The sequence below is a fragment of the Theropithecus gelada genome, chromosome 15 (assembly GCF_003255815.1).
Source record: "Theropithecus gelada isolate Dixy chromosome 15, Tgel_1.0, whole genome shotgun sequence".
NCBI lineage: Eukaryota > Metazoa > Chordata > Mammalia > Primates > Cercopithecidae > Theropithecus > Theropithecus gelada.
Genome location: NC_037683.1, coordinates 6,108,414 through 6,130,795, shown reverse-complemented (window position 1 = coordinate 6,130,795; position 22,382 = coordinate 6,108,414). Strand labels below are relative to the sequence as shown.

The window sequence follows — 22,382 nt, the reverse complement described above, 5'->3', positions numbered from 1 at the left end:
CTGTCTTGGATGACTTGAAGAGCGAAGCTGGGAGTGCTGAACACACAGTTTGAAAAGGCAGTCTTCTAAGGACATCTCCCTCCCTGCCCCTCACCTCCCTGAGGTTGAGAATCACGGCAGCAAACAACCCAGATTAAATCTAGGTCCTTCCTCTTCATTAAGAACAAAGAAGGACCCATCACTTCTTTCCAACTCACCTTCTGTGAGTGTCGCTGATAGTAAGACGTTCTGTCGTTTCTGGCATTCAGCGTTTACAGCATTAAGTATCACTGTGATGTCCCTTTCAAAACCCAAATCCAAGATTCTGTGCTTGTAAAAGAAAAGACATTTTCATCTATATGAAGAGCAAATGTGGTCTAACGGGCCACAGAAGTTGCAACAAGGAGAGCAGAAACAGCCCTTCTCTTCTACCTGTCATCATCCTGGGACGAGGCTCACCTGTCTGCTTCATCAAACACCAACCACCGCAGCCGACTAAAATGAATGTTCTTTGTGGATTTTATATGATCCACCAGGCGTCCAGGAGTTGAGATAAGGATATTTATTCCTTTGCGGAGTCTGTTTAAAATTATATATCATAAAAGAAAGTAAATCAAACAGGGCTACGCCAATAGAAAACACAGGAAAAAGGCAAAAGAGACAGACTCATTTCATGTACAGTACAAACGTGCCATAGCCTGAAATCATGACAAAACATAAAAACTGGGTAGAAAGCTGTGCTTGAGTCTTTCCTTGTACTGTGAGATGCAACTGTTATGATCTGAAATTACATTAAAATCATAAAACCTTAACTTTGAAAGGAATCATAACTACATAATCCAACGCTCTTTATCTGATTCACAAATCCTTTCTAGAACCTTCCAAAGAGATTGTAGTCTAGCCTGTTCTTGAAGGTTTCTGTGCTAGGGAATCTAGTATCTGAGCAAGTTATCCCATGCCAGTGTGCTTCAATTGCTAGGACACTTTTTTCTTATGCTAAGCCCTTTACATAACTTCCATATAACGGGACTCAAAGCTTTGTCTCATGGGTTATATACAATAAATCTAATTTCTCATTCCCCAAACAACCATTTTCCTATTAGTCCACAGTAATAAAGGCTTCCAATTTTTAGCACATTTTTTTTTCTTTGTAGAGATGGGGTTCTCGCTATGTTGCCTAGGTTGGTCTCAAACTCCTGGTCTTAAGTCATCCTCCTGCCTTGGCCTCCCAAAGTGCTGGGATTACAGGCATGAGCCACTGCACCGAGCCTAGCTGAATATACTTTCCAGCTTCCCTTGCAGTTAAGTATAGTCATGCTTCTGTTTTAGCAATGGGATAAAAGGGTAAAGGGAACATGCCAATCACACAAGCATCTTCAGAGGGAGCAGGTATGATTATCTCTGTACCTGCTGGCAAGAAATTAGACGCAATGGTTGGAATGCCTGCAACTATCTAAGACTATGAGGTAACCTTAAAAATGGAATCCTTCCATAGTGGCACAAAAAGACAGAGTTTGGTCCCCGACACTGGAGCACGGGGGCCAGCCTTGGAATGGCTCTGTCAGATTTCTTAAATGTGGAAGTAAAATAAAACTTGTGTATTGTTTGTGCCACAGTTATTTCTTGTTATTCACAGCTGAGTCGAATCCTAACCAATGCTTTGAGGTTTCAGGTTTCATATTTACTCCTCGGTTATAGACTACATGCACCATTATTGAGTACTGGTTATTAAGCTGTAATACAATAAAAATGTTTTCAAAAGAATGAAGACAATTTGAGATTTACTTGTTGCAACAATTTTCAACTGACACTCATTATAAATTTTAATAAAGAAAGGAATAAACATACTTGGTCGTAAAAAGCAAGTCCCAAAGCATTATATAAGTTAATGATCTTGTTTTTTTAAAACCAAACAAAACCCCAAACTCTCAATGTACACAAAAGCGAGTTGCACCCAGGTGGATGTATACTAAACCAGGGATGCTGTAGGACATTGGGTAGGTGGGAGTTAAGAAGGTGACAGCACTGTTACTAGCAACATCAGAAGGAAACGTGTTTGTAGGTTTAATATTTTAAAAAACAGCACCGTCTAGAGGTGACCGCTCCCCACTGACTCAATCTGTCCCTGTGCACTGGGACTAGGAAGCAGAGCCTGAGACAAAGCTCTCAGCAGGTTTAGAAGGACCCAGCCTTATGGAACAGGAAGGCAGGACAGATTCAAGAAGGAAATAACAACCAACAAACCTCTTCCTACCTGGCCTTTTCTGATTTTCTCTTCTCTCCTCCCATTAACACTCCAGGCACAATCCAGGTGAAAGGCTACAGAAAGACAGCAGACCACAGTCAGCGCAAAGCCCCTTTACTTAAACATCAGACACTGATTCCAAATTCCCTTTCCTTAAGACATGAGAGAGAACTGGCACTTCTCATTGTATAAGGTGTTATTGTGCAGACACAATTCCTAGGCATTGCTACACCCATGTACACTATCAGTAGTAACTTGAATTATAGGTATATAACTAGCTTCTACCACAGTGAGAGAGAAATGTGAGCTTCTTAAATCATTCAAGTAGCTTCCCTGTCTTTCCCCACAGAGCCTGAATTGAAAACACATTTCAGTAAGTCTACTGCCTTTTTTGGGGTTAAAACCCAAGCAACACCTTTCCTTACTCTCCACCCCTAATAAAAGAAAGAATGGATCAATTCATGATCTAATTTGGTGAGCTGGCTGGCTTCGACTCTGAAACCTTCACTCTCCTTTCTAAACAAACCCTACTTGCAGCTAAGTTGCTTTCCACTGGGTCACCGTCAGGGTATACCTGTGCATTTCTCTATGTGGCTTGCCAGTGACTACGATGAACCAATTATAGGACTTTATCCACCAGGAGTCACTGATAATCCAGCTAAGCTAGAAATGGGTGGGTTTAGAGCAGTAAAAACCTATAAACTACCTAGAGAGAGCAGAGATATCCAGGCAAAAGGAAATAATTCTTATCTCTTTGAAAATAAAGAATAGACTGTGGTATACTAAATCCTTCCTCAAAGTCAGGAAGCAAGATAAAATGGAACTCATGGTTTGCCTTACCTTAAGCAGTTTCTGGACAGTGTCAAAGCTTTGTAGAGCCAGCTGTAAAAATTTCAAAAGTTACAGATGATCAACAGGATCCCTTTTTTTTTTTTTTTTAAGACAATGTAATGTGATTAGGATCCAAACTTGGACCTGAAGTTAACATTTAAGAAGAAAAAAAATCCTATACACGGAATCTAATATACCTTGTTCTTAGACTGGTTCTGCAACCTGTCAGTTTGGGCAAAGAGTTACAGACACCACGTCTATTTGTTGGACATACACAAAAATAGTGTTTTGTGCTCCCTCTGCTGGCTCAAATTCCCAGAGTGCCACACAGAGAAGTTCAAGTCTGTGCTGCACAAAAATGTAAGGGAATGAACCAAAGTAACCTGAATTTGACTCTCCTTAGAAAGAGAAAGAATATGTATGCGAGGTAAGACAGAATAGTGATGCAACAGGGTAGCCTCTGGGAACTTCACTCTAAAGGTGCCATGACTGTATTCTACAACTGTCCCAGGGTATGTGAAGCCCGGGAAATGATGGTCACTCCTCAAGTTTACATCAATAAAACAAAAGCAAACCAACAGCTCCACTGGAGAACAAAGCAAGTGAAAATTAAAGTAGGCTACAACCATTAACAACCTTCAAAAATGCCTCATACAGAATCCCGTTCTTAAAGGATGTATATACAGTTTCCACATATTTAGTAATCATGAAGCATCCTAGAGAAGTAGCAAGTTTGCTGCTGTAAAAATTTTAATAGCTTCTGTGCCTGCTCCTTCATTGGACTGAGCTGAGATAGGGGACTGCAGGCTGTATAAAAGGCTGACTTCAAATCATCTCTGTGATCAATTCTCTGTAAGGAAGTGATCAGCATTTGATATAGAAACCAGATACCCTAATCCGAAGTTGCCACTGTGGGCAAATAAAATAGATTAGATAGAATAGAGTTCCACCAAGAAAGAAAAAAAATACTGAAAAGTTTAACTTTTAGGAACAAGTAACATTTTTGGTAGCAGTAGCTTCTTAAAAAAGTTAAAGGTTCATTTTCAGAGCCAACTGCTTTTGGCTTTGAATTAAGTTGCTTAAAAAAAAAAAGCCTACAAAAAAGCAAGGTTTTTTTTTTTAAGCAACTTAATTCAAAACACGATTAAACAGACATGTAATAGTGTCATTGGTTTCTAGACAATAGGAAAATACTTTTCCATGCTTATGATTCTCGGCGACTACTTGAATTTTTCTCCTTGACAAGAACCAGAAGGATGGCTTCCAGGCAAATGGAACTGGTGTGCAGTGGCTTGTGCAGTAGGGAGAAAAACGGTAAAACCACTTTTAAATTCAAAGAGACATTAGTGAAAGCATGTGCTTAAAACTTGCCCCAAAAGGGAGCCTGCTTACCTCTCTCGTTGGTACGAGCACCAGGGCATAGGGGCCATCACTGCGCTGTTGACACACAGAAAAGAAATGCCATGAGCAGGATAAATAAAGGCAGACTCCAAATGGACAGGACAGGGGGTGGCCAGTTGTAGAACATCAGAAGCACTCTCGATGAAGAAAGGGACAAAATAAGGTTGCCACTGATGTGGTTTGGCTATGCACCTACCCACATTTCAACTTGCATTGTATCTCCCAGAATTCCCACGTTTTAGGACGGAGGGCAGGGGGGCAGGGCGGGAGGTGGTAACTGAATTATGGGGGTCGGTTATTCTCGTGATATAATGAGTAAGGCTCAAGAGATCTGATGGGTTTATCAGGGGTTTCCGCTTTTGCTTCTTCCTCATTCTATTTTGCTGCTGCCATGTAACAAATGCCTTTCGGCCGGGCGCGGTGGCTCAAGCCTGTAATCCCAGCACTTTGGGAGGCCGAGACGGGCGGATCACGAGGTCAGGAGATCGAGACCATCCTGGCTAACACGGTGAAACCCCGTCTCTACTAAAAAAGACAAAAAACTAGCTGGGCGAGGTAGCGGGCACCTGTAGTCCCAGCTACTCGGGAGGCTGAGGCAGGAGAATGGCGTGAACCCGGGAGGCGGAGCTTGCAGTGAGCTGAGATCCGGCCACTGCACTCCAGCCCGGGCGACAGCGCGAGACTCCGTCTCAAAAAAAACAAAGAAACGCCTTTCGTCCTCTGCCATGATTAGGAGACCTCCCCCAGCCATGTGGAACTGTAAGTCAGATTAAACCTCCTTTTCTTCCCAGTCTCAGGTATGTCTGTATCAGCAGCGTAAAAATGGAATAATACACCCAACTAACCCCATTATTCTAGAATACTGTTCTAAAGATCCTGGCCCAAACAATCTGACAAGAGAAAGAAATATGATGTATAAAATTAGAAAATAGGAGACAAAATTATTGTTAGCAGATGATGTTATTTTATCTTAGAAAAAAAAACCATAAGAGAATTAATTAAAAATCTATTACAAACAAGATAATTTTGTCAAGCAGCTGAATGCAAAATTAAAATATAAAATCAATAACCATCCGGGTGCAGTGGCTCACGCCTGCAATCCCAGCACTTTGGGAGGCCAAGGCGGGCGGATCACTTGAGGTCAGGAGTTCGAGACCAGCCTGACCAACATGGTGAAACCCCGTCTCTACTAAAAACACAAAAATAAGCTGGGCATGGTGGTGGGCGCCTGTAAACCCAGCTCTTAAGGAGGCTGAGGCAGAAGAATCACTTGAACCCAGGAGGTGGAGGTTGCAGTGGGCCAAGATCATGCCATAGAACTCCAGCCTGGGCAACAAGTGCGAAATTCAGTCTCAAATAATAATATTAATAATAATAATAATAATTATTATTATTCAGTAGCCTTCCAACATAAAAAGTTAATAGCAACAAAAAATACGAAAAGAATAAGCTTAGCAAAAAATACACAAAATCTATATGAAGAAAATTTTAAAACATCTCTGAGGGGCATAAAGTAAATTTTGAATAAACGGAAAGATATACCCTATTTCCAGATAAGAAGATGCAATAGTACATATAAGCTAATTCTCTCTAAATCAGTCCATAAATGTAATGTAATTCTAACAAAAATGCCACAAATACATGTATATATAAAATAACATATATAACCAAACAACCTGATTTGAAAGTTCATATGGAAAAATAAATGTACATAAATAACCAAGACATTTATGAAAAACATATCAGATGTTAAAATAATTTAAAGCTGCAGCAATTACAAATAATGATACTGGCACATGAATAGAGATTATAATAGTAAATAGAGTTGAGAATAGAATCAAATAGATACCAAAATTTAGAAAATAATATAAGGACCAGTTTATATCAGCAAGAAAAAGATGGTTTAATTCAAAAGTCCTGTGAGAAAAAAATAAAGTTAGGAAAACAAAGCTGGAATTAAGTTGTCCTTTTAATAGATGACATAAAACTCAGAAACCTTAAAAGAAAACACCAATAAATTTTATTACCTAAAAATTTTAAATTTCAGAATGAAAAATAAAGCCTAAACAAAACCAAGAGTCAAATGAAAACCTGGGGGGAAAATATGCCACACCTGAGAGAAATAGCTAATTTCCTTAATTTATAGATTTTTAAAAGCCCTGTAATTCAGTTTTTAAAAAAAGACCAATTTGGTCAGACACAGTGGCTCACACCTGTAACCCCAGCACTTTGGGCGGCTGAGGTGGGTGGATCACTTGAGGTCAGGGTAAGTTAGAGACCAGCCTGGCCAACACGGTGAAGCCCTGTCTCTACAGAAATACAAAAAAGATTAGCCAGGCGTGGTGGCGCATGCCTGTAATCCCAGCTACTCAGGAGGCTGAGACAGGAGAATCTCTTGAACCCAGGAGGCGGAGGTTGCAGTGAGCTGAGATCATGCCATTGCACTCCAGCCTGGGCGAGACAGCGAGACTTCATCTCAAAACAAAACAAAACAAAACAATTCAAATAGAAAAATGAACAAAGCGCCGAATGTTGTGGCTCATGCCTGTAATCCCAGCACTATGGGAGGCCAAGGCGGGCAGATCACTTGAGGTCAGAAGTTCAAGTCCAGCCTGGCCAACATGGTAAAACCCTGTCTCTACTAAAAATACAAATACCTGTAATCCCAGCTACTCGGGAGGCTGAGGCAGGAGAATCTCTTGAACCCTGGAGGTGGAGGTTGCAGTGAGCCAAGATTGCGTCACTCCACTGCAGCCTGGGTGACAGAGCGAGACTCTGTCTCAAAAAAAAAAAAAAGAAGAAGAAGAAACAGAAAGCAGCTGAGAGCACTGGAGGGCATGGGAAAACTGGACCTTCTACACCGCTGCTGGAGGGCACACTGGCATATTCCCTTTCAAGTTTAATGTTGGCATTATCTACTAAAATAAAAATGCAAATTCCACTTACAGAAAGTTCTCCTACAGAGCATATGTGTGCATAAAGAGGTTGTAGAATATTTTACAGACTGTAGAGTATTTAAGTGGCCTTGTTTGTAGCAAAATACTGAATATAATATAAATTCCACCATCCAATAAGAGAATGAGTAATTCACAGTACATACATATATACAATGAAATGCTAGGCAGTCTTCAAAAAGAACAAGGTAGCCCAATATGGTGCTAATTAAGGAGCCCAAAACACATCAAAGGAACCAAAGCAAAGCACAGAACATTCTGCATAACAAAACAACCACTCATTATCAAACCAAGCAAAACAGAAAAAACACTTCACAAAAAAGTGGTAAGAGGAATTACACATACTCATATTTGCTTGATAGGCACAAATTGCCCTGGGAGGATATACAAGAGGCTAATAACCACCATGGCATCTTGAGAAGCAAACTGTGCCACTAGGGCAAAGTGGGAATAGATGACTTTACTTTTCACTATATATATATTTTTGGTACCCTTCAAAATTGTTAAAACATATATGGTACGTTATATCTAAAAAGTATTAATAAAAAAATAGAAGAAACCAAAGTAATCCGAAAAAGGCCCCTAAGCCAACGGTGCCTTGCACATCCAAAGTGCTTAAAGACACTGAATGAATGAAACAAAACAATGTTAGTGCCAAAGCTAAGCACAGAGCTAACAGCAAATTCAATTACAAGTATGGTTTTTGTGTTTTGCATAAGAAACATTTACCCAAAAGAAGAAAAGGATTTGGAATTCAAACCAGAGTCGTCTGTACTCAACATCGACTTTGTGAGACTACACTGAACGCAAGCTAGGAATGGTAAATATGCTAGTACAACAGTAGCAATGTGCCATCGTGTGACGTTAGGAAATTCTGACATTTCAAAAGGTGTTACTACATAGAGAAGAAGAAAGAAAAATCAATTCCTCACAGGGCATAAGTAAGCGAGGGAGGATGGATATGATGCTACAAAAAAAAAAAAAATCAGAGCCAAAATAACTGAAGAGTGTGGACACAGAAAAGCAGTCCGTTCTCATGCCATCACCAAAGTAATTTAAGAATCTGTTGGGTGCCTTAAATTTGCTGTGCCCTCCAGATAAGTTTTTTACAGGTCAAATCATTTTACAATGAACTCCAAGGGACTATATTGAGTATTACTTGAAATAAGTGAATTAAATTGAGGCTTGGAAAACTGTGTTTCTGCAGAATATTCCAGTCTTTAATAGAATGACCTGTTCGTGATTTTTTAAAATATTGCAGCAAATAAAAAATGACATGGCTTACTAATGGTTCTGAATATAAGCAATCAAATCATTGCCCCTCCAACTAGCCACATGACCACGTTGCTGATGATGGCTAAAGCATGATGTCACCATGCACTGCACGTCAGGTCTCAACACTGCACATACATTAGCTAAACCCTGATCCCAGCGCTTGGAGACAGGCACTGCTATTGTCCCTGTGCCACAGCAAAGACACTAAGGCACAGAGGATGAACGATTTACCTCAAGTTACCCTCAGACCCAGGACTGAGCACAGCTGCCCACCACACCATTCCCCTGATGTGTATGTCATCAAATCTCTCTCATCCTCCAGTCACGGATCTATGAAATGAGAGTTAGCCTAGAACTGTATAAGCCATTCCAGCTTAAAGAGTCCAAACTCTTCTTCTGGTATAAAGAAAAACCTCTCCACTGGCAAGATGTTCTCCTGGAGTCCGTAAGTGGATGAGACTTTACTACATGATCGTAGTAACTTACATTTATTTTTCTCTGTACCTGGGACAATGTTAAGCACTTTACACGAATTCTCTCGCTGTAAACCACTTAATATGGGGGGGGGGGAAAAATCAGTTACCTTTAGGAAGTAAAATTCCTCACTCAGAGAAAATCTATGTTAACAGTTTGCTAAGAATTATTCCAGCCTTTTTATGCATACATACACAACTATTACTTATGAAACTCGGGTCACACTATACATACCATTTTGTAACTTGCCCTTTTTCAAGTAACAAAGTAAAAATATTTGTTCAAGTTCACAAACGGTAATTGAAAAAGTATCATTTTTTTAATGGCTATACTTGGTTCCATCTCTGGATGATTTTGTAGGGTTTCTTTTTTTTTTTTTTTTTTTTTTTTTTTTTTTGAGACGGAGTCTTGCTGTGTCACCCAGGCTGGAGTGCAGTGGCCGGATCTCAGCTCATTGCAAGCTCCGCCTCCCAGGTTTTTACGCCATTCTCCTGCCTCAGCCTCCCGAGTAGCTGGGACTACAGGCGCCCACCACCTCGCCCGGCTAGTTTTTTGTATTTTTTAGTAGAGACGGGGTTTCACTGTGTTAGCCAGGATGGTCTCGAACTCCTGACCTCGTGATCCGCCCGTCTCGGCCTCCCAAAGTGCTGGGATTACAGGCTTGAGCCACCGCGCCCGGCCTGGGTTTCTTTAACTGATTTTTAAAAATTCCGAACCTATTCATTTTGAATGAATTCAGGCTTACAATTTCAGACTTACAAAAAATTTGCATAAAAAAGCAAGGAATTTCCACATGCCTTTCTCTCGGCTTCTCCGTATGTATTATCAATTATCAAAACCATAGTATAATTATCAAAACTGGGAAATTAACACTGATTCAATGCTATTGACTAATCTACAGACCTTATTCAAATTTCATCAATTGACCTGTTAATGTCCTATTTCCAGACTAGGATCCAATCCAGGACTACATGTTGTATTTTGTTGTCACGTCCCCTTTAATCTGGGTAGTTCTTTAGCATTTGTCTTTTATAACCTTAATGCTTTCTGAAAACACTGGCCAGTTATTTTGTAGAGTGTCCCTTGATTTGGATTTGTACGGCATTTCCTCATGACCAAATTCAGGTTATGCGTTTTTGGCAAGAAGGGATGTATCCTCCCCAGTGCAGGGTATCAGGGGGCACACGAGGTCAGAACATCTCATTACTGGTGATGCACACTGATCATTTGGTTAAGGTAGTGACAGCCAGGCTTCCTGACTGGAAAGTTACTGCTTTTCCCTTTGTAATTAAAAAGTATCTTGTGGAGGGATATTTTGAGACTATGTAAATATCCACTCCCTGCCCCAGCCCCTACAACACTTTCATCTACTCATTTTAGCATCTATGATAACTCATGCCTGAAACAATATTACTGTGGCATTTGCCAAATGGTGACTTTCTATTTCTATCATGTCTATATTTATTAGAATTCTACATAAAGAAGAATTCTACCTTCTCCCTCATTTATATATTCAATAATTTATTTATATCAGTTTGAACTCATGGATATTCTGTTTTAGTTTACAGACTGTAATGCAACACTATTATTATTTGTCACTCAAGTATCAGGCAGGCTACATACACTGCTAATTCTGCATATCCAAACTGAGAAAAACAGTCATCGATTAGCTTTTGCCTGTTTTTTTGCACTCACTTCACTTTCTATTTCTGGTCTTACCACCCCCTCTCAGCTGAGATAACGAGGGCTGTATCTGTAGGATCCTGGGCTGGCGTCTGAGATGAAGCCTCCGCCCATGGATCACAGCAGTTAACTGGCCTCCTAGGGGCTCAACCCAGGCACTAAATTAACACGTTTCACAACTAAAGATAAATTCCACGTAATCTCACAAAATGAGGCAGCCCAATTTGTCCTCATATTAATATTTCAGCTAAACGGGTGCTTATTTTCATATTTACTGTTCATAAGAAACCACTGTTTTAAATATGAAGTTCAGCCTTCTTGGTCAAAAGTAAACACCACATGGGAACTTAGAAGGTTAAAATTGAATGCTTTATATACAACACAGACTCGAGCATCAAGGGACGGCTGCAAAACCGAATCCCCGTTATTGAGCCATCATTCTGTAAAAGGTCCCATGTTAGGCACCGTGGAAGACACGGATGCATGGTCCCCATACAGCACAGGAGCCAGTAATTAACCTTCGCTGTAAGTCTTCACACAGAGTAAGTCTGTGTGAAGCTTGGTCTCTGCAGCCAAACAGAACTGAGGTAGAAATCTAGTTCCACCATTACTTGTTGCATGGCCTTGGTTAACTTTCCTAGGCCTGTTGTTCTTTGTAAAATATGGATAACAGTAATACCTAAACACGGTGGGGGAGAGAGCAGTTAAAGATTCAAGAAGGGAACACATGCAAAGCATCATGCCTGGCACACAGCGAGCATTTTACAAAGTTTCCCTGTTACACTCACTATGACAATTGTGAAGTGTATTTATTCTACTCTAGGAACAGTCTTTAGATACAACACATTTATGTAATAAATAAATTAAAAGGAGGTGAAAAAAATACTCAGTGTAATCAGATTCTTTCAGTCCTAATATTTCTGTTAGGGTTCAGTTTGCTGGTTGCTTATGCACTATAAGCAATGACAGGAAAACACATTTGATACACACCTGTATTTTTGACTTCATTGCTTGAAGGGACTGGACCACAGGGATGCAATAGGCAAGAGTTTTACCTTTCAAAAAAAGCAGCAGCAGTTAAAATTACACATCCTACAGATGTAAGAAAAGCAAAGGATGTAAAGGGAACAGGCTCTGCTATCTTCCAGTGGTACTAAATTCTGGGGAAAAGGAAACTGCCCATTATACATCCAAGAGAAGTGAAAAGGGGCTTCCCTGTCTGCCACAAATCCCAATTTTGCTTTGTCAAATGAGTACTTCTAAAAAACTAGAAGCTTCAGTTCCTTTATTCATCTGACAAGAGATAACGATATGTCTCCCAAATGACACAGAAGCTCAACTTGATGGCTGTCTGCAGGAGCCAGAAAATTCCTCCTTTGAAGTCCTCCCTACCCTCTCAGATGAGCTTCAGTGGTCAATTACGTCTCCTCTACAGTGCTGACGTGACTGGGAACCAGTCTGCATTCTAGAGCTAATCTCTAACGATGGAGAAACCAACAGACGGCAAAAACTTTGGGTATCCAGCCTTCTGAATGGTGGCCGAGCTGGTGGGAGTAAAGGATAGCTGAACGCCCACTGAGGGCACACAGGGTCAAAACAGCAAGTCCAGGCCGGGCGCGGTGGCTCAAGCCTGTAATCCCAGCACTTTGGGAGGCCGAGACGGGCGGATCACGAGGTCAGGAGATCGAGACCATCCTGGCTAACACGGTGAAACCCCGTCTCTATTAAGAAATACAAAAAACTAGCCGGGCGCGGTGGCGGGCGCCTGTAGTCCCAGCTACTCGGGAGGCTGAGGCCGGAGAATGGCGTGAACCCGGGAGGCGGAGCTTGCAGTGAGCTGAGATCCGGCCACTGCACTCCAGCCTGGGCGACAGAGCGAGACTCCGTCTCAAAAAAAAAAAAAAAACCAGCAAGTCCAGACTGACCTGGAACATGGCAGGAACAGTGTTCTGTCCTCGAGCACAACTGGCATCTGATCAGTGTATGCTCAGGCCAGAAATCACTCTGTGTTTAATACCAGAAGAAAACATTCATTCTCCACTAGAGTGAGAATGGGCTACTGTGGCCACAGAGTGGGGGACTTGGTAAAGCCCTGAAGTAGGCTCTGAGGAAATTGTAGCTGAACCTCACTACTTCCTAATCATTCCTCATCGTGGCACCATCAACTGTCCCCTTCCTTTCATTATGTGAACACATTTGGGGCTCTAATCAAAAGCAAGCATGGCCCCCCTCCCACAAACGAAACAAAATTGCCACCACCACCAACCCAGACACCTCATGGCAAAACCTACTGCATGACCATGCGCCTGAGCAGAGGAAAAAGGGCAGAGATGAAATGAGACTAACCTGAGCCCGTCTGGGATCTCACGAGAGCATCTCTGCCCTCCAGCAACACAGGAATACTTTGCTTCTGAACACTGGGCCACCCGAAAAAAAGAACACGCTTTATCTATATCATCCAGTTAAAGGCAGAGACGCAGGATACATAAAAGGCAACTGCCCACACTTGGATTCATCTAGCAACTGCCACCTTAGAAGCTATGAAAGCATTCAAATAAAGGTGTGAAGAAACTTTTGATGATTATAAAGATCAAACCCTAGTTACATTTCTGGAACTTAGCCTGAAAATGGTGAGGCAAACCAGAGACTGGCCATTCTATTAACCTAATTCTTCTAAAAATGGAACAGGCAGCCGCGTGCGGTGGCTCACGCCTGTGATCCCTGCACTTTGAGAGGCCGAGGTGGGTGGATCACCTGTGGTCAGGAGTTTGACTAGCCTGGCCAACATGATGAAACCGCATCTCTACTAAAAATACAAAAAATTAGCTGGGAGTGGTGGCACGTGCTTGTAATCCCAGCTACTCAGGAGGCTGAGGCAGGAGAATTGCTTGAACCTGGGAGGCAGAGGTTGTAGTTAGCCCAGATCGCGCCACTGCACTCCAGCCTGGGCAACAAGAGTAAAACTCCGTCTCAAAAAAACAAAAAACAAGAAAAGGAACAGGCATGACAACAAATCAGAGTTACTACAAAGTGTATCACACTCTCTTGCCTTCACTAACAGGAATATGACACACAATGAAACATAATGGAAAGGTTTCCATGCAGGATAGCAGGAGGAAGCTCGCTAACTATTCAGAGAGCCAGCAGCTGCTACCTATTCTCCAGGAGAAGGTTATGGACATGCCGAAATGTGTGTCTACACATGTATTTTAAAACAAGAAACAGAAGAGACACAAAAATCACTTAAATTTGGTTGATGAAATAAACAAAAAACTTGTCGGGAGGTCCCTTAATTTAGTCTTTAATATTCTTATTAATTTTTACTAGTAAAAGTAAAAAATCATTATGAAAATGCACAGAAGCACAAATACTCAAAACAAGGAAGCTCATCTCCTCGCACCTATTTCACTTCTTTATTTTCCAGGAGTCATTCCCTTAACAAACATTGAAAACATTTTTTCAGTATCCCACTCTCTCCAACTGAATGTTTACTCTTGTCTTTTTGGTTGACTCTAATTCTTACTACTAAGGAACGGCATGGTCACATTCTCTATTTTGGCCAAATTCTTTTCAGGGAAGCACAGAAAACAGCGGCGCTCACGCAGCCCACCTTCTGGATGAGACGTCTCTCGCAGTTTAGAGCCAAGGGCAGAACTAGATGGAAAGCCAGTCTTTCCATTTAACAGGTGGAGAGAATGAGTAGCTAAGTGAGATGACAACCCTTTATGGTCGATAACCTGGCACTGTTTTCTAACGCCAAGCCACAAATTTGCTCTGCCTTGCACAGACAGGTTTCATCTGGTTATACCCAAGTAACGCCTAAGAAATCAAGAGGAGCCTGAAGTTCTTACCTGGTCATACTAGACATTTTTAAGACCGTATTTATTGTGGAAATCTAAAAGAGAAGATGAAAAAGCTTTAATTAATATTTTGATACAAAATATTTAATGGACGTTACACAAAAAAGGAGAAACTATTGAGAGGACATTGACTACTAAGATCAAATGAAGTTCTTCCACCCAGGTGGTGCTCTCTACTCGGGGTGATTCTGTCACCTGCCCTAAGTCACTAGGGACACAAAGGGCAAAGTTTGGAAAAATTTTTGCTTGCTATACCAAGGGGAGGGGGGCACTGCTGGCATCTAGTGGGTAGAGGCCTGGGATGCTGCTGAACATCCTACAATGCACAGGAAGTCCCCAAAACTAAGACTGACCTAGTCCAAAATGTCCACAGCACCAAGGCTGAGAAACCCTGTTCTACCCTGCAGGTGAGAAAACAAGCTTAGGTAACCCACCCTACAGAAGGGGTAGGTAAGCTGTAACCGTAAGTGCAGAGGAAACCAAGCCTGCCTAAAAGTTAATATATTTTTTTCTTCTTACTCATGAGTCTGGAGAACTTTTTTTCCTTTAAAGTGTCCGTTTGTTTGTAGAACACACACTAAAAGACTCTTCTTCCCTCACTTCTCTAAAACTGTGGATGTCCTTTAACAGCAAGATGCCAGCACAGTTCCCTCTCCTATGGTCACTGTGACATCTGCCACCACAAATGGCTTCACCACTACAGCTATCCAGTAAATAGGGAGCTGTTTGAAGTTTACCAAGTGATGTCCTGACCCTAAATCACGTTAGTCGAGGAAAGTCTTCATTACTTAAAAAACAACACACAAAAACACACAAAACACACCGGATGGGGGAAGGTGGGGGCCAGAAAACAGTGAACAGTAACCTAAGCACCCCTGAACTGTCCTAGAAGAGTATCATATCAATCTGAGTTCATTCAGGTAACTTAGAGCAGAAACAAACACTCTCCGATTTCTCTTCCTAGAACTGCCGTTGCACAGACCTTCTGAACGGACAAACGCACCAAAAACAACTGACCCAGAAAACACTGAGAGGTACTTACTAAATGTGGGTGGAGGCCCAGCTCATGAAAAGCAGCTGAAGTAAACACTTTTTCTTGCACCTGCTTTACCACAGGTCTGCAAATGATGAACAAAAACCCAGGCATCAGTGCCAGTATTAACAAAGAAGAGGCAGAACACGTTCTTTTTTCTTCCTGAAGGGCATCTGCCGCCGGACATACCTGTGGAGTTCCGGAATGTCAGGGTTGTTTTTAAACAGTGATGAAGTCTTAATGCACGGTCTCTCCTCCTGGTTTCTATCACTTGGGCTAACCGAATGCTTCTTTGGAGAAAACGTTTTTTGTGTGTTCCCCTTAAAAGCCCTCTGAGTTTCTTTAACACTAGTTTTCTTGGCTGGCAGAAATGAAGTTTCGTTCCTCCGTTTCGCTGGGGGAGCCTCACTGGACGCTTGGTGTTTTCTTTTCGTAGCCTTTGCTTGCTGTGTTGTTCCCAGAAGGAAAGATCAACAAGAGATGCATTAGTCCATGAAGACAGAGCTCGGAGTGAAGCCTGACTGCCCACAGAATTGCATCTCTCCCTGCAGAGATCATTATGCCCCATATGTCAAGCAACAGTTTAGGGTTTGCAATCAGACTCTTTGACTCAGCTTCTTCCAAAAGGTAAAGAAAACAAAAAAGAAAAAAGTCTCAGCTCACTCATCTACCAGACCTCACCATCCATCTTAACTGTTAAATCAATCAAGATAAGGTAAGGATGAAACAGCAGCATTTTTCCAGTTGAATGTTAACTAATGGAGTCCGCTTTAAGGGAAGCAAGAATTCACCTTGTGCAGGGTGTGTCAATCCATATTCCTAGGAACCCAGTCACCCAAGGAGAAAAGAGGGGCAGGGGGAAAATGAATCTTTTCTCTCCACTAACAAAGCACACTGGAGATCGCACAGGAGAGAGGGGCGAGGGGGAATGTGCATCCCAGCCCGTGCCCAGGAAGCGGAAACCTTCATTACCATTCTACCCTAGTGCCTGGATCTCTGTCATTCTCTCCTCTCAAGCTGCTCCTCCAGATTCAGATGGCCTGGAGAAAATTTCTACGCCCTGTTCCCATTCCAAATGAGAATGCTGCTCCATCCATCACCTCTACCACAATGACTTCCTACCTCCCTTGCCTTTTGAGTCTCTGAGTCCCTGAGTCCCTGCCTGATTGCCGATTACAGGCTACACAGCCCCAGGGATCTCTTGCCTGTTGCTTCTTATTTCCATTATACGAATGTGGTTCAACGCATGATGTCCAAACTTCCCGTAGGAGAAGAAACATCCAATTCCTCTATTTTATTTGGCCTTCTTCTCTGATTTACAAATGAATATAAAAGCATCCCTTGAGTAGCCAGTGCTTGTTATTCTGGAGTTTGGGGTTCTCTCAGAATACGTTATTTTCCTCTTTGCTTGAAATAATGACTTGGTTTTACGTGTCGGCTTTCTTTAGCCATGACCGTCAGCTTCAGACTAACCTACCAATAACAACAGTTCTTTGTTCCAGAAGGATTCCTTTACTTAAGTAATTAAATACAACTTCAAATATCTAATATTAATAAAGTAAAAACAGACATATTCCATCTTACAAATTTATTTTTTTACAAAGTCTCAAGTTCATGAATTTTCAGATTAAAGAAAGAGATGAAATCAAGTTTCAGGTTTGTTGAATCATCTGCAAGACAGCATGAAATGTGCACACTTCACCTGATTTACAGACCCAGGACTCCTGGAGCACAAAAACTCTTAAAGGCCACTCCCGCCATGCATGGAATTCCTGACAGTCCCTGGCACGTGGACTGACAGCCTCTCCCCGCACACCTCCTGCAGCCCACGAGGCAGCCTATTCTGTTCATGACCAATTCTAGGAACCAGGAAGCTGTCTCTGACATTTATGCAAGATCTGCACCCTTGAACATCTACCTAATACTTTCTGCAGCAACACAGAACAAGCTTACTTCCTCTTAACACATAACATTCCTTCGTATATCACATAACTCTCTTTTCTTTCTTCTTTGGACTCAATATTTCAAGCAGGACACAACTTTAGATCCTTTATCGTCTTGGTCACCCTTTGTTCCTATGTCAACATCTCTCTAAAAGCAAGTACTGAGAGTTAATTAAACACAATAGGTTTTCCATTGCTCTTAGGCTAAACTAAAAAGTCTGTAATACTGCCAGGTGCCATAGCTCATGCCTGTAATCCCAGTACTTTGTGAGGCTGAGGTGAGCTGATTGCTTGAAGCCAGGAGTTCGAGACCAGCCGGGGCAACATGCTGAAACCCTGTCTCTACAAAAAAATACAAAAATTAGCTAGTGCATGTCTGTAGTCCCAGCTACCTGGGAGGCTAAGTTGGGGGGATCACCTGATCCCGGGAGGTCAAGGCTGGATTGAGCCATGATGATGCCATGATGCCACTGCTCTCCAGCCTGGGCGACAAGAGTAAGACCCTGGCTCAAAAAAAAAAAAAAAAAAAAAAGCCTGTAACATGATCAATAAAGCCCTCTAGAATCTGACCTCTGGCCACCTCACCAGCTTCAGCTTTACTCTCTGTCACTCCGGTCTTCCTTCAATTCCTAGAATGTGCTGTGCTCCTTCCTCCTCCCCCTCCTCCTCTGCACATGCTACTCCCACACCCAGGACTCCACTCTGCCCTCTGGCTGGCCACCCCGTACTCATCCTTCAGATGTAGGCTGACCAAGTCCTTCCTCAGAAGGGCCTTTCCTGACCTCTCTTCACCTAGTCAAGCCAAGGTACCCTGTTCTTGGCTCTCCTGGCACCCTTATTCTCCTCCACAGCATTCAGCAAAATAATAAGCATAGCATGGAACTCATTGTTTTATGTCTGTCTTTCCCATAGACTGTAAGCTCCACAAGAAAGGGACCAGTCTGTCCTACATAGCACTGTATCCCCTGTACAGGCCCCTGTCTGGCAGAGTAAGCACTCAACAAATACTTGTAAGATGAATGAATAACACACAATGGAATTATCCCTTTCCACGAGCTGGATAAGATTCTACTTGTTAGCTTTTCTCCCCCAGCATCCAAAACACATTCATTCAGCAGTTGTCAAGAAGCTTGGTTCTGAACATACAAAGTAGAAAGATTCGCTAAGCCCTTGAGGAAGTCATATAGCAGCAGAGTACAAAGGCATAAAGAGTATAAAGACAAAAGTATAAAGGCATAAATCCAACCTCTACACTGGTGCTACAGAAGAGATACATACAAAAGGCCATGAGAGCACCAAGGAAAGCTGGACTAACATGGCCTGCGGCAAAGGAGAGGGAGGCAAGAAAACCCAAGAATGCTTTGTGAGGTGGCGTCTGAGCAGAGAGGGAGCAAGGACATATCTGGATCTACTAAAAATTAGTTGTGCAACATGAAGCAAGTCACTTCCATCCGAGTCTCCACTGCCTCACCTGTAAAATGAGGGGATTTTTGCAGATGACCTCTAGGACCCATCCGGCCCTGAGAGTCTAAGATGCCATGCCTTTGATATTAATAAACATACTGACTAGTTACTGTATGCCAAGGAGTATGCTAAGTACTCACATGTATTCTCTCATTTGTCAACACAGGTACTGTTACCATCTCATTTTAAGATGCGAACATGGAGGCAGAGATGTGAGGTAATTTGTCCCAGAATCACTGAAGGAACCAGGCTTTCCCCAGGCATCATGATTCTACATTCTAGCGTCCTCACGACAACACTATAATCAAGGTATTTTATTAACTATATCCTCTTTGCTTTAGAAAACATCATGTATAGTGATTCCTATTTTGAGTTGTTCTCTAGAACAGGACATACACCAAAACGGCAACAAGCACTGAGTATGGCAATTATGGGTGGGTTTATAAAAATCTTTTTTCCTAATTTTCTGTAATAAATTTGTATTAATAATCAGTCTTTTTTTTTTTTGAGATGAAGTCTTACTTTGTCACCCCAGCTGGAGTGCAGTGATCTCTGCTCATTACAACCTCCCCTGGCTCCCAGGTTCAAGGGATTCTCGTGCCTCAGCCTCCCGAGTGGCTGGGATCACAGGTGCCCATCACCACATCCGGCTAATTTTTTTTTCTGTATTTTTAGTAGAGAGGGGGTTTCACCATATTGGCCAGGCTGGTCTCCAACTCCTGACCTCAAGTGATCTGCCTGCCTTGGCCTCCCAAAGTGCTGGGATTACAGGTGTGAGCCACCTTGCCCAGCCCAGAAAGTATTTTTAGAGAGAAAATTTCCGCATAGTGTTAGATATAGCATAATTTAAGCTGTCAGTCTTTCTAAATCCAGTATATCAGCTACCCATCTCAAGCGGTGGCTCACGCCTGTAATCCCAGCACTTTGGGAGACCGAGGTGGGTGGATCACTGGAGACGAAGAGTTTGAGACCAGACTGGGCAACATAGTGAGGCCCCATCTCTACTAAAAATATCAAAAAATTAGCCAGGCATGGTGGTGGGTACCTGTAACCCCAGCTACTCAGGAGGCTGAGGCAGGAGAAGTGCTTGAACCTGGGAGGCAGAGGTTGGAGTGAGCCGAGATTGCGCCACTGCACTCCAGCCTGGGCGACAGAGACTCCATCTCAAAAAAAAAAAAAAAATGTAGATTTAGACAAGGCCACTGCAGACACCTGTCATCACCGCATTAATTAATCCCCTTTTGATAATCATAAAACTAGGTACCCTACATTTACTTACTCAGTGCTTCTTATGTGTTAGTTACCAGGCTCTGCACAGGACACAAGCACCCCACTGACCTCCTGATGTAGCAATCTATTATCCAAAATGGAGCCAAAACTACTTTATATTGTTGGCATTTATTAAGTGCCTCTATGGGCCAGACAACGTATAGTCTTTATGTATGTTATCTCAATGAATCCTTACAATAGTCTTCTATGAAGTAGAAATTATTGTTCTCATTTTATAGATAGGAAAAGTGAGAATCAGAAAGATTAAGTAACTTGCTCCAAGGTCACAGAGCTAGTGTGCAGCCTATTCCAAATCCCACGCTCCCAGTGGCTCTTCTATCCTTCTCCCCAGCTCCTTCCCGATGTAGCTACACTTGGCTAGCTGGACTCCTTACTGCCAAGCATCTAAATCCTAAAGTTTGATGATCACTTTATGATTTTACATCAGCCTTTCTGTCCTGTGGTCCTCTTTTCCAGGAGACAAATGAACCATCCTAGAAACCAGTTTTCAGTTCTTGCTTAAGTTAATTTTAGGGCATCTTTCCCCTCTCTAGCAATGAGATTATATCAATGAAACCGATTTTCCTATCCCCCTCCATTGCACGTAGATGAAAATCTGTCCCATTTTTGAAAGCTCTTCAAAGAAAACTCCTAGTTGCCAGTCCTCACTCCTGCAACAAACGAACCTTCCTCATGGTGACGAAAAGAGTTAAACTCTAAAATATTTGAAGAGACTTATTCTGAGCCAAGCATGAGTGACCATGGCCTGTGACCCAGCCCTCTGGAGGTCCTGAGAACATGTGCCCAAGGTGGTCGCGGTGCGGCCTGGTTTTACACATTTTAGAAAGGCATCAGACATCAATCAAATACATTTCAGAAATACACTGGTTTTGTCCAGAAAGGTGGGACAACTCAAAGCGGAGGCTTCCAGGGTATAGGTAAATTTAAACATTTTCTGGTTGACAATTGGTTGAGTTTGTCTAAACACCTGGGATGGATACAAAGAAAATGCTCAGGTGAAGATAAGATTGTGGAGAACAAGGTTCTTTTGAAGTCTTTAGTGGCTGCCCTTAGAGACAACAGACGACAAGTGTTCCCTATTCAGATCTTTGAAAGGTGGTAGACTCTTAATCTCTTTAGGATTGGGAGGGCCTGGAAGAAAAAGATCTAGCTATGTTAATAGAGATTCTTTACAGATGGAAATTTCCGCGTCCCCCGCCCCGGCCACAAAGAACAGCTTTGCAGGGCCATTTCAAAATATGGCAAAGAAACATGTTTTGGGGTAATATTTTAACTTTCTTCTTTGTCACATAATATTAGGCCAGAGCCAGATTGGAAAGTAAGTCACGATATACAGGGTTAAATGAAAGCCATCTGATGAGAATTTATGGTTTGTAGCGCATGACTCTTCCCAAACAGGAATGTGGGAAGATTTAAATAAATAATAAAAAAATAAAAAAAAAACAACAGAGCTTAGTCCGCACTCAGTCGAGGAAACTGGCTTAGAGAAGTTAAGCCTTGGCGTGGGACTTGCGCCGGAGCGTCAGGTCCTACCTTCCACGGGAAACAGCCTCTAATTCTTTCCTCTACTTTTCCAGGCGCAGGAGCCAGCTCCCGCCCCTCCACACCGCTCCACTCCCCCCTTCCAGGCGCATCCCCGCGGGTGGTGTTCCGGTTAGAGACACGTGTTTCGGCGCAACTTGTCTCGAAGCTGCCCCGTGTCTGACTTTCTCCCGCTGAACTCCGTAAATGACTCGAAACCCGACTCCGAGGCACGGCTGCAGCTCGCGGCGCGCCGAGAGCCGGGCCGCGGGTGGGGACGGAGCTGAAGCCAGGTCAGAACTCACTCGACTCGCCTGGGCTGAGGGACGTCTGGAGAACGTCCTGGGGTTGTCCGAGAGCGAACTGTCGGCGGCTGCCATGGCCTGCGTGGGTGACGCGTGGTGCAGCGGCGAGCCGGGTGCGCAGACT

At 42.5% G+C, this 22,382-nt stretch overlaps 1 protein-coding gene across 1 annotated transcript in view; it reads right to left on the bottom strand.

The window, feature by feature from the left end:
- DDX31 (DEAD-box helicase 31) overlaps positions 1-22,382 on the bottom strand; it is a 79,368-nt gene that overhangs the window by 56,719 nt on the left and 267 nt on the right. Inside the window, 11 exon segments of the mRNA XM_025359266.1 lie at positions 198-304; positions 439-558; positions 2,234-2,298; positions 3,065-3,106; positions 4,448-4,492; positions 11,833-11,897; positions 13,189-13,259; positions 14,694-14,737; positions 15,745-15,820; positions 15,925-16,181; positions 22,259-22,381. Coding sequence (XP_025215051.1) covers positions 198-304; positions 439-558; positions 2,234-2,298; positions 3,065-3,106; positions 4,448-4,492; positions 11,833-11,897; positions 13,189-13,259; positions 14,694-14,737; positions 15,745-15,820; positions 15,925-16,181; positions 22,259-22,381 — 1,015 coding nt within the window.